The sequence below is a fragment of the Aythya ferina genome (assembly GCF_964211825.1).
Source record: "Aythya ferina genome assembly, chromosome: Z".
In the NCBI taxonomy this organism is placed as follows: Eukaryota; Metazoa; Chordata; class Aves; order Anseriformes; family Anatidae; genus Aythya; species Aythya ferina.
The window spans coordinates 53,530,539-53,547,812 of record NC_140299.1 but is presented as its reverse complement, the minus strand read 5'-3'; the positions used below and the strand labels follow the sequence as shown (position 1 = coordinate 53,547,812).

General features: G+C 44.9%; 2 protein-coding genes across 13 annotated transcripts in view; one reads left to right on the top strand and one right to left on the bottom strand.

Annotated features, from left to right (window-relative positions):
* The window catches only part of SLC26A1 (solute carrier family 26 member 1), a 40,223-nt gene extending 32,164 nt beyond the window's left edge, over positions 1-8,059 (top strand). For all 11 annotated transcript variants that reach the window (XM_084503493.1, XM_084503494.1, XM_084503488.1 and 8 more), the window contains 2 exons: positions 1,715-2,362; positions 3,129-8,059. In XM_084503493.1, coding sequence (XP_084359619.1) covers positions 1,745-2,362; positions 3,129-4,649 — 2,139 coding nt within the window. In that variant the 5' untranslated portion in view covers positions 1,715-1,744 and the 3' untranslated portion in view covers positions 4,650-8,059. The remainder of the gene's footprint in view (positions 1-1,714; positions 2,363-3,128) is intronic.
* IDUA (alpha-L-iduronidase) overlaps positions 1-15,106 on the bottom strand; it is a 47,546-nt gene extending 32,440 nt beyond the window's left edge. The window contains exons 1-2 of one of the 2 annotated variants that reach the window (XM_084503499.1): positions 14,833-15,106; positions 12,032-12,172 (exon numbers count right to left, since the gene is read on the bottom strand). In XM_084503499.1, the coding sequence (XP_084359625.1) occupies positions 12,032-12,172; positions 14,833-14,954 (263 nt within the window). In that variant the 5' untranslated portion in view covers positions 14,955-15,106. The remainder of the gene's footprint in view (positions 1-12,031; positions 12,173-14,832) is intronic. The other variant, XM_084503500.1, reaches the window with a different exon arrangement.
* Positions 15,107-17,274: the final 2,168 nt, after the last annotated feature.

Here is a 17,274-nt window from a genome sequence, read left to right as displayed (position 1 = left end):
TGCAAAAAGCAGAAGTGCTTTTGAGCAGGAACCCTTCTTTGTTAAAATGAGACAAAACATCTAATACTTGCACAGTTTAGGTACTGGAATAAGGTGCTTTTGAAAAACCTAAACAGCGCTAATTCACACTTTGATTTGCTTAGTTAACTCTGACAATCAGGCTCGAAAAGTTATTCATTTCACTAAGTAACTGCAGTTGATTCTTTGCTTCTTTTATTATTAAGTCAAAATACTGAAAATATTTTGGAATACCAGACCGGCCAAGGGCTCTAGCAATGGTGTTAGAATAGTGTTGCAGAGACCCTGGCTGTTTATTGTAATGTGAGAGGCTGGGCCTGGGAAGTTCTTCCTTCCTAGATTCTGCATATTGTTCACAGCATCGCAAACTCTCTTCTTCCAGGTCAATATGAGGCATTCCTTATCTACCTGTACTAATATATATGCATCCACTTTTGACAATCTTCTCTCTTTCCACTGTGAACCAGATGACAAGACTTGCCACTTGGCATAGTGTTTTTGACATTTTCCACCTTCCTGCTCCTTTCTGTATTTTTAAAGTATTTTTAAGGTCAGGCATTTTTATGTGACATTGTTTGGCCTCTCAGTCACATCCCTCCCTACCCCCAAATGACATATGAAAGCACTAAGCTAATTTCAACTTAATGTAACAAGCAAAAATGCAGAGATCTGAGTTAGCTGAAAACAGTTGTGTTCAGAAGGACAACAGATACCCAAAAGCACCTCCATCTGGAGAAGACAGATTTTCCCATCCTTTATGTATCAGCAAATGAAATGCAGGAGACCCATAGGAAAAAACAAAACAAAACAAAACAAAACAAAACAAAATGAAACAACAGTTCTGCAGCTCACAGAGTGAAGTACTTGGTATATGTTATTTCCTGGAGAGCAAAGCTAGGAAAACTATGATCTTAAAACCTGAAAATAGTAACGTGTAGCGCTCTTTTGAGATGGTGACAGACTTCATCATGCAGCATGGTCCACAGGTTGCCAAAGCAGTGTTTCTAAGGAGCTGTTTGTTAATTAATGAGGCTGCATATCAAAGCTGCCTACAATTCAACATGTTTATGTTACATAGCAATTAATAACATAAGGCACAACTTCTAACCATCAGTGGTTTGTGCATATGTTTTTTGCCTAAGACTAAGGATTAATGCTGCCTAGGAAACTGCTTTACGAGTTCTACTACCAAAATCCATCTCCTGTGCACTGAGGACATCTGCAGTGGTATACCACTATATCACACATGAATTCCACATCAGTGCCTACAGAAATGCTATTAAAAAGACCATAGCCTACCTCATTACAGTATGTTTTACTATATGCTTGTTTCACTCCGTCAAGTGCTGCCTCTGATGACAGAAACCTCTATAATGCAGCATCTGGAAGAGCTGTTGTACAACAAGGTAACTATTTTAACTCCTCTTTCCCTTGGTAAAACAAAATCGGATTCGATCTAAGGCAAACTTAAGGGTTTACAGGAAAGGACTCAATTTGCAGATTTCTTATGTGTTATGTGCCTGGTCACTGTAGTCCTGTGTTGGGATGATGCCTCCTTAAATGCTTCCTGAAAACGTGACAAACTCATCATTACGCATCTGTGCTAAAAACAAACAAACAAAAAAAAAAATAAGCAAACAACAAAAAAAAACACTTCACAAGTTGCAACCTAATGGGTATTGTTTTCACACTGCAGGAACAGATACGTGAAGTAAACACTGGGACAATGGAAAGACCACTTGAGGCTACCAGGATGGAAAAAAATACTTCCTGCTTTCTCATGGAAAGAAAGACTCGTGTGAAGACCAGTAGGAAAGAGATTGTGCTAGCCAAGCTGAGGAAGAGCTGCTCCTGCTCTCCAAGGAAACTGAAGAACTTCGTCATGGACTTCCTTCCAGTTTTACGATGGCTCCCCAAGTACCAGTGCAAAGAGTACATCTGGGGGGACGTTATGTCTGGGTTAGTGATTGGGATCATCCTGGTGCCCCAAGCAATTGCGTACTCACTCCTGGCCGGTCTGAAGCCCATTTACAGCCTTTACACATCATTCTTTGCCAACATCATCTATTTCTTGATGGGCACATCCCGTCATGTCTCCGTGGGCATTTTCAGCCTGATAAGCCTAATGGTAGGACAAGTTGTGGACCGGGAACTTATCCTGGCTGGGTTCGACTTGAATGATGATGCCCCACCAGTCTTGGGTGATGGCTCCCTGCAGAGTGACGGCCAGCCCAACACAACTGCCTTCAACCTGACCGCGGCGGGGATGAGTGCCGCATGCGGCAAGGAGTGCTACGCCATCGGCATTGCCACAGCCCTGACGTTTGTGGCTGGAGTCTACCAGGTAAGTGGGTGCTGACATCCAGAGGCAAGGTACGGAAGTCCTAAAGCTCTCTTGCATGACCTAGGCTTTGGTTTGACTCTCCTTCGATGAGAGATACAGCATCATTTCCTTCATATGATCTTGAACTGTCTTCTCCAGGAAGCCTAACTGAGTAACCAGCTCACAGAAAACATGACACAGGCAGTTTAGTAGCTAAAAGCAAGTACAAGTGAAACAACAGTCTTCTGCAAGTCTGATAACACTGTCTCAACACTCTACTGGCTCTTGGCCATGAATCCAAAACAGATCTCATCATGAGGGAAGTTCTGAGGTAACTGTGTACTTCAGCAATGAAGAAATAGAGAAACTAGAATAGAGATCTTAGCTGTTGTCATTCAAGTCCTGTTCATAAAGCAATGGCTGTAAATTGTAATTGTAATTGCTGCTAGCCAGGAGAAAAAGAAAATTCATATTAACAGAGGCACTTCTGGATCCACTGCTCTTTTGCATGGGAAATAAAATTGAGACAAGTCACTTTAGCAGAGTTCTTTCAGACCAACAATGAAGTTAGGGAACTCCTCATTCATCTCCTGGGTTTGCACACACAACAGCAAAAGGAATCATATTTTATAAGTAGACTGGAAACATCGAAGGGTAGTTCCTGTTTTAAGATTCAAGCAGCCAAATGTTATCTCCCTCCAGCTACTTAACTCCCATCTGTAAATAATTGTTTGCAGTACCACTTACAGTTTACCTCTTTTTTTTTTTTTTCCCCATGTTTCTCCAGGTTCTAATGGGAGTCTTTCGTCTGGGCTTTGTATCTATGTACCTGTCTGAGTCTGTGCTAGATGGCTTTGCAACTGGTGCCTCCCTGACCATTTTAACAGCTCAAGTGAAGTATCTGATCGGAATAAAAATCCCACGTAGCCAGGGGCATGGCATGCTTGTAATTACTTGGATTAATATTTTCCGGAACATTTCTCAGGCTAACATTTGCGATGTCATCACAAGTGCCATTTGCATTGTAGTGCTGGTCGCTGCTAAAGAACTGGGAGATCGGTACAAGCATAAGCTGAAGTTCCCTCTGCCCACAGAGCTTGTGGTTATTGTTGTGGCAACGCTAGTGTCACACTACGGAAACTTAAATGAAGTTTATGGATCCAGTGTTTCTGGAGCTATTCCAACGGGATTTATCGCCCCTGAGGTCCCACGTTTCAACTTAATGCTCCGTGTTGCTGTAGATGCTTTACCTCTCGCTGTGGTCAGCTTTGTCTTCACCGTCTCCCTTTCTGAAATGTGTGCAAAGAAATACGCTTACACCATCCGGGCCAACCAGGAGATGTTCGCCGTGGGGTTCTGCAACATCATCCCTTCTTTCTTCCACTCTTTCGCAACTAGCGCGGCTCTGGCGAAAACACTCGTGAAGACATCTACCGGCTGCCAGACTCAGGTCTCCGGGGTGATCAGTGCCATGGTGGTTTTGCTGGTGCTGCTCTTCTTGGCACCTCTCTTCTACTCCTTGCAGAAGTGTGTCCTGGCTTGCATCATCATTGTCAGCCTCCGAGGAGCCCTGAGGAAATTCCGCGATGTGCCGGCACGGTACCACGCGAACAAGGTGGACACGGTGGTTTGGGTGGTGACTATGGCTGCCTCTGCCTTGATCAGCACAGAAGTAGGGCTGCTGGTTGGTATTGTCTTCTCCATGATTTGCATCATTGTTCGGACACAGCGGCCACGGACAGCCCTGCTCGGTCAAATCCAAGACACCAGCTTCTACGAGGATGACTTGGAGTATGAAAACCTCTCCTCCATTCCAAAGGTCAAAATATTCAGATTTGAGGCACCACTTTACTACGCAAACAGGAACTATTTCCTAAAGTCTCTGTACAGACTGACTGGCTTAGACCCTAACCTAGAAGTGGCTAGAAGGAAGAAATATGAGAAGAAGGAAAAGCAGCATGTGAAAAAGGAAGATCACACAACTGCTAATGGACTGGGCGGCGGAGACACCACTCTGCAGCTAGTTCCTAAGCAAATCGATTTCCAGACTCTTATTGTAGATTGCTCTTGCATCTCATTTTTGGACACCACTGGAGTTAATACTCTAAAGGAAATTCTGAAAGACTACAAGGAGTTAAACATTTCTGTTCTTCTGGCTTGCTGCAATCCCGCAGTCATAGACTCTCTGAAAAGAGGAGGCTACTTTGGGAAAGATTGTGGAAGCATGCAGGAAATGCTCTTCTACAGCATACACAACGCCGTGCAGTTTGCACAAGACCAAAAGCTTGCAGAAGATTGTTCTGTTTAATCCCGTGTTTCCCCTGATGATACACTTCAAAAGTGACAGATGGGGAGGGGCAGTTTGCAATAGTTAAATTATCAGACATGCTGTGGTCCGTGTACAGCAACGGGCCTACAAATCATTTTTTCCTGAAGAGTTCTGTGGTTTGCTAGACGCTACATAGAACAGTCATTGGGGATATTGTCCAGGACCAGGCTGGAACAGATTGGATTACTATCTGCATCTTCACTTCAGCATGCAGGTGATGTGAAGGTGCTGTGAAGTCAATCTTCAGGGCACCTTGGGACTGATTTCCTCCCTTTGTCCTCACCGTGTGTGACCAAATGCATGTACCATGAGACTGTTGTGCTGGGAAGTCTGCCCAGTGCCAGCTGCCTCTCCCAGTGGCTAATGGCTGGGTTTATTAAGAGGGATGAGCCATCTTCAAAAAAATGCAATGAATCTATCATCTTGGACACATAACAGTGTACGTGGCTTGCAAGGCCCTGCCTCTTCACTCATTCCAGACATGCTCTGATGCAACTCCTACTGTTTGCACACAAATAACATCTATAAAATATTGTGGGATGTGTTATGTCTCTCCTCGTCGCTTTGATTGCACGGGCTTAATGACACAACCTGCCACACGAGAAGAAACCATGATTCACCACAAATTCCTCTCAAAACCATCTCCTCCAAAACAAACTCCTGGAGTCATCTGTATTATTAATTTCAGTGTGGGGTAATTAGTTACTAAAAGTTTTGATACCTTTAATAATGCAGAAAAAAAAAAAAAACAAAACATGACCCTGATGAACAATTTTGTTGTTACTAGTAAAACAGGATAAATGTGATTAATAAAACAGAATGGCTTTGACTGACAATCATAGGGTTACTGTAGTAGTAGTACCATCCTGTCAAAATGTGTTGCCTCTGTTGGGTAGACTTAACTCTAATACAAGGATGCATTAAGAAACACTGAATATAAACCCCAGTACTGTGCCACAGCATGACGTTCCCACTATAACTGCCTGTATGGGTACAAGAGAAGGAGAACAAAACAGAAGAGGGTAGGGTGGGAAGGTAAGTCTGATCTGCCAAGGAGAGGAGCGATGCATCGCACAAAAATGATCACACACAAAAAAATGATCACACAAAAAAAGCTTGTCTTCTCTGATGCAATGCTAATGAAGTTTTACAGTAGCACACCTGGGCCAAGTGAAGTGAACAATGCTTTGCAAGCTGTGTATCCCCATACGCTAGAAAAACCTTGCCACTGTTTGTACATAATACACTTTTCTTTTCTCCCTACCATGTTAGTCTTTGATTAGAGGTCCAATAACCCATGTTTTACTGAAATGGGTTACTTTTTAATAATAATTTGCATTAACAGCTGTTCGTTCTGCATTGTGTCAAATGATACCCTTGGAGTCAGTTTTCTTGTTTTATATACATGCTCTCTCCACAAATATGCACACACCTAGATTTTGACTGCATCACTGTTGGTACTTAGTATTCTAGCATATGGCATTGGCAGAATACCCTCTCTTACATCTAAGCTCATAATTACCTGCATAAAAGTTAGGTCAGGTGCCCTAACGCATCGAAGGAAACTGTCACAGCTGTGCCTTGTACACTTAGCAGACTCTAGGAATGAGTGCTATATATGCTGAAGCCATTTCTCTGCTGTGTCATTTAAAAAAAATTGCTGAGCCAACGCATCATGTGACTTGCTTATTTCAACTTTTCAGGTCACTGAGTGAAAGAACGCTCAAACTGAGGTTCTCCAGGTGCCCCAGAGCCTTTCTGGCTCTCAGGAACAAATATTTCATTAAAGGAAAAGCAATGCATTCCCAAAAGACAAAATAAAAAATGTCTTCACAGGGATTGAGAACAGCACAGAATTTGGTAGGTGACTCAACGCTGACATTCTTATGTGCTCATAACAAAACTGTGTATCAGCTGCACAGTTAGCACTGCCAGAGCAGTAAAACCTGACAGAAATGCCTATCGAGAGATTACAGGATTGACCACTGGCAGTGTTTTGATGCCATAAAACAATTTAATTACCTAATTCTTTAAAGTGCTGACTTGGTATGACAAGCTTATTTCTGTCATAAAAGCAAATGAGCAGAGCCCAAGGACAAAGTGCTGCTTTGTGTCTGTTTTTCTTTGTAACAATTCTTTGATCAGGGAGTATCCCTTCTAAAGTCTTGCCAGGACCTCACATGAGGAAGTGGGTTCACAGGAATTACTGTAAACAATTAGTATCAATACAGACACTCTTAGGCTGCTGTAACAAAGCATCCAGTGCTGGAAGTCAACTTAAATTGTTTCAGTCCAAAACCCTTTTATCTTTATGGGTCAAACCACCAACTAGGAACAAAAGGAAAAAATACCTTTAACTCTAGATTAATCTTAAAAATATATATATTAATAATAAAAAAAGAGCAACTCCTAAGGAAGGTGTATCCTTGCAACAGTCTTTGGAGAAAAATGAACAGAAGTTTTCCTTGCAGTCTTTCTTACCCATCAGACTGAGAAATTTAGTCAAGAGTCTCTTTTTTATCCTATTTATTGTAGGAAAAAAAAAACACTAAAGCAGAGAAACTATTCAATGTGTAACAGAGGGGATGAGCTTTCAGTCTTTTGCTAGGAGGAACCTACCAACCATGAGAAACCAAAAGAACCACTGTCTGTTTCAGTTTCGTTGACAGATCTGGCTCACAATCAAGTTGTGTTGGACAACATCAAACACAGCAGGGAAACAGCTTTCAGCCTTCTGATGTAGGGACACTGGGAGGTTGTGAACTATTTCTGAGTATGCAGAAGGTAAGTAAAAACGTATACCTTTTTTTCTGGCAGGTTAATGTTTGCTATACTACGTTACACCAAGATTATGTGTATGATGACTGAAAATGTTATAAACTGCTGATTCTCTTCTCTCCTGTTGTACCAGGAATTATGTACTGGGACTTGGAGAGGAGCTGGGGATAGTCTTGTAATTCCAAATAGGTTAATGTTAATTTTGAAATAAAATTGTTATATGTCTATTAGAAAACATTATATCCATTGTGTACGTTAACTATATTTTTGTCCACTGTGGTGCCTTGCATACATAATGTATCCAACAAATTTTAGTACTGCTACACAACAATAAAAAAGGGACCTTAACTTGGGGACAGTCTGGGTCCCATGGAGCTGGGCATAGAGTTGGGAGCGTTTACCTTAAGCTCTCCTGTTGACGAGTGCAGGATGGCCAGACTATATGGCCACCAAAATAGCTACATTTATTGGCACTGGTAAATAACAACCTTGGAATTGTCCAGTCCATGGAAGAAACCCTGGGTTCCCCATTACCCTGAATCCTGTGTGGCATGACCTGGAGACAAATGTGTGCTTTTGGTTGGAAAATAAAACTAGCAGTTCTTTGAAAACAGCCTGGCTCGTGGTATCCTTTCACGGGTGGTAAAGTAACAGGATAATGTGCAATAAAGTGGAAGATAAGAGGCAGGCCTGGTGTCCTAGAAAAGGGTTAAAATACAGGGATGCATTCAGTATCGAGTCATTTATTATTAGAAGGCATAATGAGGAAGATGATTACAGAAGTGAAAAAGGAAAAAGTAGAAGTCTTCTAAGTGGACACATCTACTTTTGGGGAGGAACATTTTAGGCACCTTTTTGCAGTACCACTGGGAAGAAAAGCAACGCATGTTACTGGCAGCCTTCCACAGTGGTGATACCTCCCAGCCCACTGTTTTCCATACGGAAGGTACTTCAGTCAGGTCCCTACCATCATCTTTCAGTAAGTCCTCTCTATTCACCAACCTCACAACATAATACAGCTTTGCTGTCAGTGGGTTCTTACTCAAAACCTCTCCACATCCTTCTGGAAGTCAATGGTTCAGAAAAAGAGCTGTACATGCACTGAATCGAGCATCAACACAGAACTCGTCCCGACCAAACCTATGTACACCCTAATACCTAGGAAGAAAACCTCTCCTGTTCCTAATGCACACTCTGAAACCCACTACTGCTCTGCTCACGTCCCTTTTTTCAGAGTCTGAGCTTTCCTTCATCTTGTTGCTTTTCCACGCTTATGACTGGTAAATTCTCATTTTCCCGTGCGAGGTACAGGAGATGTAATAGTGACATGGGTTGTCATGATAAATATGGCCAGCTTAGCAACAGCCTAAGGCTGAAATTTAAGAGCTATTATTGCTTTGAATGTCGTTGTTTTTTTGTTGGTGGTTTTTGTTTTGCTTTGTTTTGTTTTTCCCCATAGTTTGTATTTCCTCCTAGACCAATCAATCCTGTTCTAGGCGCCTTCCCTGCCACCCCACCTGCCTCATTCCCCCCAGGAACATAAAATCATAGAAAAATATTATGGCTTGGGCTGGAATGAACCTTAAAGAATGTTTAACACAACCCAGCCATGGCCCGGGACATCTTTCACTACACCAAGCTGCTCAGAGCCGTGTACTCCAACCTGACTTTGAACACTTCCAATGCAAGTGAACTACAGTTCCATTACTCCTTGTCCCATCACTACAATCCCCAACAAGGAGTCCCTTCTGTAAGCCCCTGTTAGGTACTGGAAGGCTGCTATAAGGTCTGCCCAGAGCCTTCTCTTCTCCAGGCTGAATGACCCCAGCTCTCTCAGCCTTTCTTCACAGGAGAGGTGTTCCAGTCCTCAGGTCAGCCTTGTGGCCCTCCTCTGGACATAATCTAACGGAGCTACACCCTTCTTGCGCTGGAGGCCCCAGGGCCTGGCTGCACCCCCAGAGGTGGGGTCTCACAAGAGCAGAACAGAGAAGGACAATCCCCTCCCTCAACCTGCTGGCCATGCTTCTTTTGATGCAGCCCAGAATAAAGTTGGAATTCTGGGCTGCAAGCGCACGCTGACAGCTCATGTTGAGCTCATTGTACACCAGTGCCCCCTGGTCCTCCTCAGGGCTGCTCTCAATCCATTCATCACCCAGTCTGTACTGTTCCTGGTGATTGCCCCAGCCCAGGTGCAGCACCTTGTGCTTGGCCTTGCTGAACTTCATGAGGCTCCCACATAAGCCCACTTCTCAAACCTGTCGAGATCCATCTGGATGGCATCCTTTCCCTCTAGTGTATCAACTGCACAACTCCACTTGATGTCCTTCTCACACCTGATGAAGTTGCACTCGGTCTGTGCCATTAAGAAAGGTATTAAATAGTATCAGTCCTCGCCTGGACCCTTGACAGACACTGCTTACTACAGGTTTCCACTCGGTCATTGAGCCATTGACTGTAATTCATTGGATAGAGTCATCCATCAGTTCCTTACCATCTGGCTGTCCACTCATCAAAACCACCTCTATCCAATTTAAAGATCAGAATGTTGTGGGATACCATAGAGACCATACTGAAGGCCTTACAGAAATCCAGGCAGTTGACATCAGTAGGTCTTCCCTTTTCCACTCAAACTGCCACTCCACCATTGAAGACCACTAGATTAGTCAGGCATGAATTGTCCTTAATGAAGCCACGTTGGCTGTCCCTGTTCACCTCTGTTTCTTTCATGAATTTCAATGTAACATCCAGGAGGATCTATGTTCCATGATCTTACTTGGTCAATAAGTTCCAGCATCCTCATTACCCTTTTCAAAAATGTGTGTGATACTCCCTTCTCTACAGCCAATGGGGACTTTTCCAGACTGCCATGACTTTTCAAATACGATGGGGCAACTTAGCAACTACATCAGCCAATTCCCTCCAGGCCCTGAAAAGCATCAGGTGCCACAAACTTGTCTCTGTTCAGGTTTATCAGGTGGCCTCAAACCTGATCTTCGCTTACAAAGGGAGGGACTTCATTCCCCCAGTCCCTGGCTTGGGGTTCCAGGACTTGAGAGATTTGGGAAGAGTGACTGTCAGTGAAAAGTAATGCAAAAAATTGTCAAGGACCTCAGCCTTCTCCACCTTGGTTGTCACTACTTCTCCTGCCTTATTTATCATGGTGGGTGACACATTTTCATTAGTGTTCCCTTTCTGAGCAATGTATTGATATGAGTTAAACGGGACTTGAAAAACAAGGAATTCCAATATTGTCCTCTTAATGGTACTACATATTTGTCTGCCCTTGAATTAGAAATTCTATTTTGTATATGAATCCTTTAGAAAGTGGGTAGTGAACTGGTATGAAAAGCCACAATGTTTTAGTTGTCATTACCTGCCACTAGATGCAGTGCATAGGTAGGTTGAGGAGATACATGTAAAAAGAAATTCCCAAGGGGAAGGACACTAGAAGTAGTAATAACATAGTGGCAGCTTTTATTTGGAACTCTCAAAAAATCAGGTTTGTTTTAATCTTTGTGGGACTTTTTTGCTGTCTCCCAAACTAAAGGACAGAAATGTAAGCTACTTTCCTAGCACTGTTGATAGAATGGCTAATTGCTAGCCAATAACACACTTCTCAACAAAAGCCTTGCTCAGGACAGCATTGCCACTTGAAGTGCTTTGGTAAGGAATGCACTGAATTTACGTTTATCATCATATTCTGCTCTGTTCCCAGCTTTCCCCAAAAGATATAGCTACCTGTAAAGGGAGTGTTAACACTGTGACCTGAATATTAAAACCAGAGTTACAGCCAGAGGGAGCTCTAGGTACATATGCAGAGCCAGGCTGTAGACTGAAACTGTGCTCTGAAAGTCTGCCTTCTCCCAGTTCCTCCTCTCAGTACTGAGTAGCTGAAGGTGTTACTATGCTAACACCAGACTCTGAAGGAACGGCAGTGATAAACCTAGTGTGTCCTGAAAACAGCAGGAGTAACCGTTGACTGAAATCTGGCTGAGTTCCCTCCATAATACTAGGCATAAATGTCCTGGCTGCAAAGCAGAAAACTTCCTTGCTTAAAGAAGCACTGGGGGCTCCTCTAGAGTCCTGTGTTCAAGTCTGTGCCAAGCAGGATTTTAGAAAGGATGAATGCAGATAAGAAATACTGTCCTATAACCTTAAAGTGTGTAATGGTCGATGAGACACACTTCTGCTGGCCTGAGGCCTCCCTGGAGGTCATGTCACAGCTGAGAATCAAGCCCCTGTGGGCTTGGAATGGCTGCAGTGGAGATGTGGAATGATTGCAGCGTGTCACCTGAGGTGGTCTTGGTAAAGCCTGAAGAGTGCACCCACAGGGCTCTTCAGATAAAAAGAAGCCTCAATCTGCTCCTTAACCAGTTGTTAGGATGCAAAGCATGAAAGCTAGCCTTCCTTCATCTCATACACTCCCAAATTGATTCCCCTCGACTGGCCGTTACCTGACTTCCAGGAAAGCAAAAACTTACCCAGCGTGCAGTTACCCTATGATATCTACCAGTGTGAGCACGCCTTGGGCACTTAACGAGACAAGTGTTTTTCTTGAATTTTGATATTAATTGTTTGCTTACCCGACAGTAACCAATTCCAGTAACCAGTGAATTCGAACTTGTTCAATGCCGCCATGAGGAACAGAAGAAATGTATGCCAGGTTCAGCTCTTGATCTTTGCTCAGGTCAAAGAGATCAGCACGGCTGTGAGGTAAAGGAGGGCTTTGGGAAAAGAAGGACAGAGAAGAGGAAACGTATTACAAAATCAGCTAGCAGTTCCACTGCATTTCCAGAGGTTATAAGCAGAATTATACTTTCCAAGCCTCTACATTCTTCAGCAATGCTCAGTCCACCTCTAAGCGTAAGGGAGCACTGGAGCATGTGGCTTGTTTCTATACTTAATGCTGCAAGCTGTTTAACTTGCTCAGGGATGGTCAGCAATGACGATGTTAACAAGACTTCACTGTCTACCTACTCCACCAAAAGTCTCCTGGGAACATGGAAATTCTGAGTGCTAAAGTGTTTGCATTACAAGAGAGAGAAAAATAATTGTTCCCAAAGTCTGGTAAAATACTTGTATACATCTTCACATAGCAAGGAGAGATGGCTTGTGCTCTAATATATCGTTCACAGGTAGTTACTCACTTATACAGTTATGAACTAATATAGTTTATGCTTTGCATACTGTGGTATCTCCTCTGATGGGCAGATCACACAAGAGGTCCAAACTTACTACTGCTTCCACACTAACACACAGGTCTTCTAAGTTCAAGTTTCTGCTCTTCAGCAATAAACTTTACTCTTTTCTGCTGGAACAAAACATATAGTTTTGTTCCAAGAGTTTGCTACTGTACACCTGTCTGTACCCCAAAGGGGGAAAAGCCTGACCCCACCTGGAAAAGGATTTGTCACATCTTTTCTCCTAGCTAAGACAGTGCCCATCAATCACCTCATTCCTGCATCCTCATTTGAAAGTGTAAGTCTTGACATGCACTACATCCTTGTAGTGCTTCATACAAATCAGCCAGCACATGTGAGCCCCACTGGGCAACTTTCCTAGCATACAAGGCACTTAAAAATTATTTCCTTGGGATTGCTGCAAGTCACACAAGACTGAGAAATTACTGATTTCACTCTTACTAAAAATGCTCCAGCCATTTTGGTAGTTTCGATTGTTCCAGTGGATAAGGACAATGTTAACCACTGGATTTTGAAGCAGTGCCTTATGAGTCCACTATGATTCAAACTTGGACCAATGCACTGTTTCAGTGGCAAACTAGACAGAAATCAAGGCATACAGCACTCACATGCTGTGTCCATGCTGAATAAGCATGCTGAAATTCACACCCTGATGGAGAGAAACCCCAGAACCATGACAAGATAGCACAGAATGCTGGAAAAAAGTGGGTTTTTGTTACTGCTGGTAGCAGTATCTGTCCTTTCCTCTTCTGAGTTCGGGAATCTCAAGCCTTGCAGTCTCTCAGGTTTTAGTGTCTGCTGCTCCCCAAGCTGCACATGTGACCAGCTCTCTGAAACTGTGATGCAGAAAGAAGCTTTAACAGCTGGGCCCCAGTTCTGTCACAGTGGGACCTTTCAAGGGAGCTGGGATCCTACAGCCAGAGAACTACCATGTTTGGACCACGTGTTACGCTATAATTGAATAGCTGCTGACCAGAGGGCCTCTGCTTCTGCTGCTCAGCATCCTCTGTGACATCTTTCTCCCTCTTGTAGTCCGATGAAATTTCATTAATGCAATGAAAAGCATGGATGTTTCTTGGACTGAAGTTTAAATGAGAAAAACATACTATTTAAGGCAGTATTTCATGAATGTTTCTTAACCTTGCAAGAAGAAATTAAAGACACAAGTGAAAGAGCAAAAGAAAAAAAATGCAGAAAGCCCTAATATTTGTCTTCACCAGAATGTATTTCAATTAATGCAATCTATGTGCTTTTAGGGCATGCTGTGTTTCTTCTCTAATATTTTTTTTCAAATTTTTCTAATATTTTTTTTCAAATTTTCTCAGAGTTCCTTCATGGGCTGTATTAAAAAAAAATTCTGTCCTAAGCACATGCTGCTGATTCCACCCCTGCTGTGACTTTTTATCCTTCACCTATTAATTAATCCACTGTATGGCTGAGTGAAGGGGGTCATAATTAGCTTAAAATAAGATAACAACACAGCAGAGGAACATGCTGTCTCTTGACTTGCAGCCTGCTAGAAACCTTCATGCTTCTGGAGGGCAGCTCAGGCTCGCTTGGTTGAGCCAGACAGGCCTTTCTGAGAGGCAAAGCAGTGTCGGGAGGAGTGGTGGGGCTGGGATTTGTCCACAGCTCCTGCCCAGTCCCCCGACCGTGGTGACCTGGCCTCGCTGAGCACATCGGGGTGATGGTCCACACTGAAAATGCCTTGCAGGGAGAGTAGAATCCTAGAGCTGTCAGGCGATGAAGCTTTGTCGGGTCCTGTTTAGGGGCTGTGACAGTGTAAGGGATGAAAAGGAAGGGGTGTAAGCTCAGGGTATCACTGCGTGTGCCTTTTGGGGAGCAGGAGGAAGGACTTTGAGTGTTGGAGGGGCCCTGAAACACAGGCGCAGGACAGAGAGGGGCTGTCGAGTGGCCCCATTTGGCAACATCCCGCTTACTTTAACTGGCCCCACGTCCAGCTCTGCCCATGTTAACACACTCCAGGCTAAACCACAACCCCCAGCACACCGCCGGGCCCTTCACCCCACAGCAGCAAGCCCGGAGAAGCCCGGACCCCTCCATCACACCCCGGGGCACGCTGCCCTTCAGGCGGGCTGCTGGACAGCGGCTCCCACCCTTGCTGCTTGGTTGCCCGCCGCCGTGCACAGCCCCCTGCCCTGAGAGGACCATGGCAGGCTTACCAAAAACCCGTGCTCCGCCAAAAGTGCTGCAGGGGCCGCCCGGCTCGCCCGACATCCACCGACACCATGTAGGCGGCGGAGCCCGCGCCGAGGTGCACGATGAGCCAGGGCAGCAGCCGCATGGCGGCACGGGGGGCCGGGGCGAGCCGAATCGAGCCGAAACGAGTCAAATCGAGCCAAAACGAGCCAAATCGAGCCGAAATGAGCCAAATCGAGTCAAGCTCAGGGCACAACACCAGCACCCACACCGCCACCGGCGCCCTTTATAAACGCAGCACGGACGCGACGCCGGGTGCCCGCCCCCGGCGGCCGTGTGAGGCGACGGCTGTGGTGTCACCGCTTCGGCGGGCGGGGCCGGGGTCTTTTGGGTCGAAACGGCGGTGTTTGAGACCTCACAACTTGTGTTTTTTGTTCGTGTTGTCGTTGTTGTTGTAGTTCTGCCGGCTGTGAGGCGCTTCCCTCAAGTGGTGGCGCGTCCCGCTGCGCTTACCCCTGTGTGCCCCAGGAGGGGAGCGCACCCCCACGCCGCCACCACATGCGATAGACCTTCAGAAAAACGAACAAACTAGCATGATTGAATCCGTGTCACTTTTTATTTTCAACCGAAGCTTATTCAGTGATCTGAGTGTGGCGAGGAGCTTTTGAAGCGCTTAGGAGGCAGCCTAGGTTAAAGTTATAAATGCTTATTTCTCGTGACGTGCCTCAGGACGGGGTCTGCCATGGAGGTGGGGCTCTCTTCCCTAAGGATCTCTGTCACAAATTGTTCAGGAATCTCATCCGATTTTGTGAACTGGAAGAAAAATGAGGGGAGTTGGGCCTCCTTTTCACATCCCAAAATACTGAGGGAGTTTCCCATGCTGTGTTTATTACTTCTGTTGAATTGGATGGGTGGGGTGCTCCAGTCAGATTGCCAACAGAGGCGTTGGATTTTGTCAGGTTGCCAACAGGGGTGTTGGATTTGGGATTCCTATGTTTACAGCTTCATTTGTTTCCTGGGACCTTCAATCACCTTGGGACTCACTGTGAGCTTGCAAGGTGCACAAGGGCAGCCAGCACTTCTGGCAACAGCACTACATCCCCAAGGGATCTGCATGGGAACACTTGTCTCTTCCAAACTCTGCCTCCCGAGGAGACCCAAGGAAGGTGGAAGGTGTTAAATGAGCAGTGGTAGGAGGAACTGACGAGCTGGGAGCCAGTGGAAATCAGCACCCAGAGCTGGGGCAGTAGCTGTCCTTTGGATGCATGCTGCTGCCTGGGCTTGAGTGAGGACTGCAAGCAGTTTGCCACCTGGAAAGGGCTGTCCATCCTGGCTTCCCTTCCAGTGGGACAGGCAGGAGGAGATGAATAGCTGACTACCAAATTGCATCCTGTGGTTTGTGGGTGAGTTAATGGTGACCCTGCACCTTGGTGCCTCAGAGCATGGAGAACACATTGCAGTGCAGGCACGCATACCAGCACCATCAGCACCTAGCTGCTGCTGCTGCGATGGGATGGAAGTTACCCCTTGCAGAGGAGTCAAAAGCTTGTCAGCTTAGCTCTCAACCAGAGACCTGCCAGCAAATTTCATTGAAAATTTACAAGGGAGAATCCCTGTGAACCCCATGGTTTCCTACTATAGTCTGACCCTGTTGGCATGAGGAAGGTTTGAGCCCTGGAGACCATCCTGACTTTCCCTGATTCACTTTCAAAGCAAAGCTGTTTCATTTCAGTTTGGCTGAAAAGTCAAAATCTACTCTGGAAGACTAGGTGCCAAACATAAACTATGATTTGTCCAGGAAACCTTGGCCCTCTTCAGACACAACGACAGGTATGGTGTAAAACATACCAAAACACCACAGAGCCAGGGACGCAGAGAGCAGCATGAGGCTAGCATGGAATGGATAGCTGAGGACATTGTCAGAGAAGTTGCAAGGGTAAACAGTCTGGAGGGCTGTGTTGACATTTTAAAAAAGTATCTGTCAGAGCTCAGGGAAGGGAAAGACTCTTCACTGGGAGTCTGTCTCCCTTGTTCTGAACCACTTCCCCAAGGGATGCTTCCTGCTCAATGCACATCAGACCAAAAGCTGGGGCATAGAAGTTAAGAAAAAATTATTGTCAAAGGAGAGACAGTCAGTGAAGTGGAGGTTTCTCAGCATTGGCCCTGTGTTTATTTTCTTTTGCCTGAGAAACCAATCAACAAGATTTTCCAAGGTTCGTATCCTGAAGAGCTGCAACTCCCAGCAGAAAATCTTTCCTGCTACCAACAGCTGCCCTTGTAAATCATTGTACTTTTTCTTTGCAGGAAGAAACTGCAGCAAAAAGATTCACCTCTTCCCTGTGATGGAACCCGATATACCTCTGTTCTCAGAACGTCTGCAGAGATGCTGCAGAGGGAACAGCTGGGGCCAAATGGTTTGCTTTCTCAAAACCTGGGTAGCCAACATGTCCATGGAGGCATTTGCA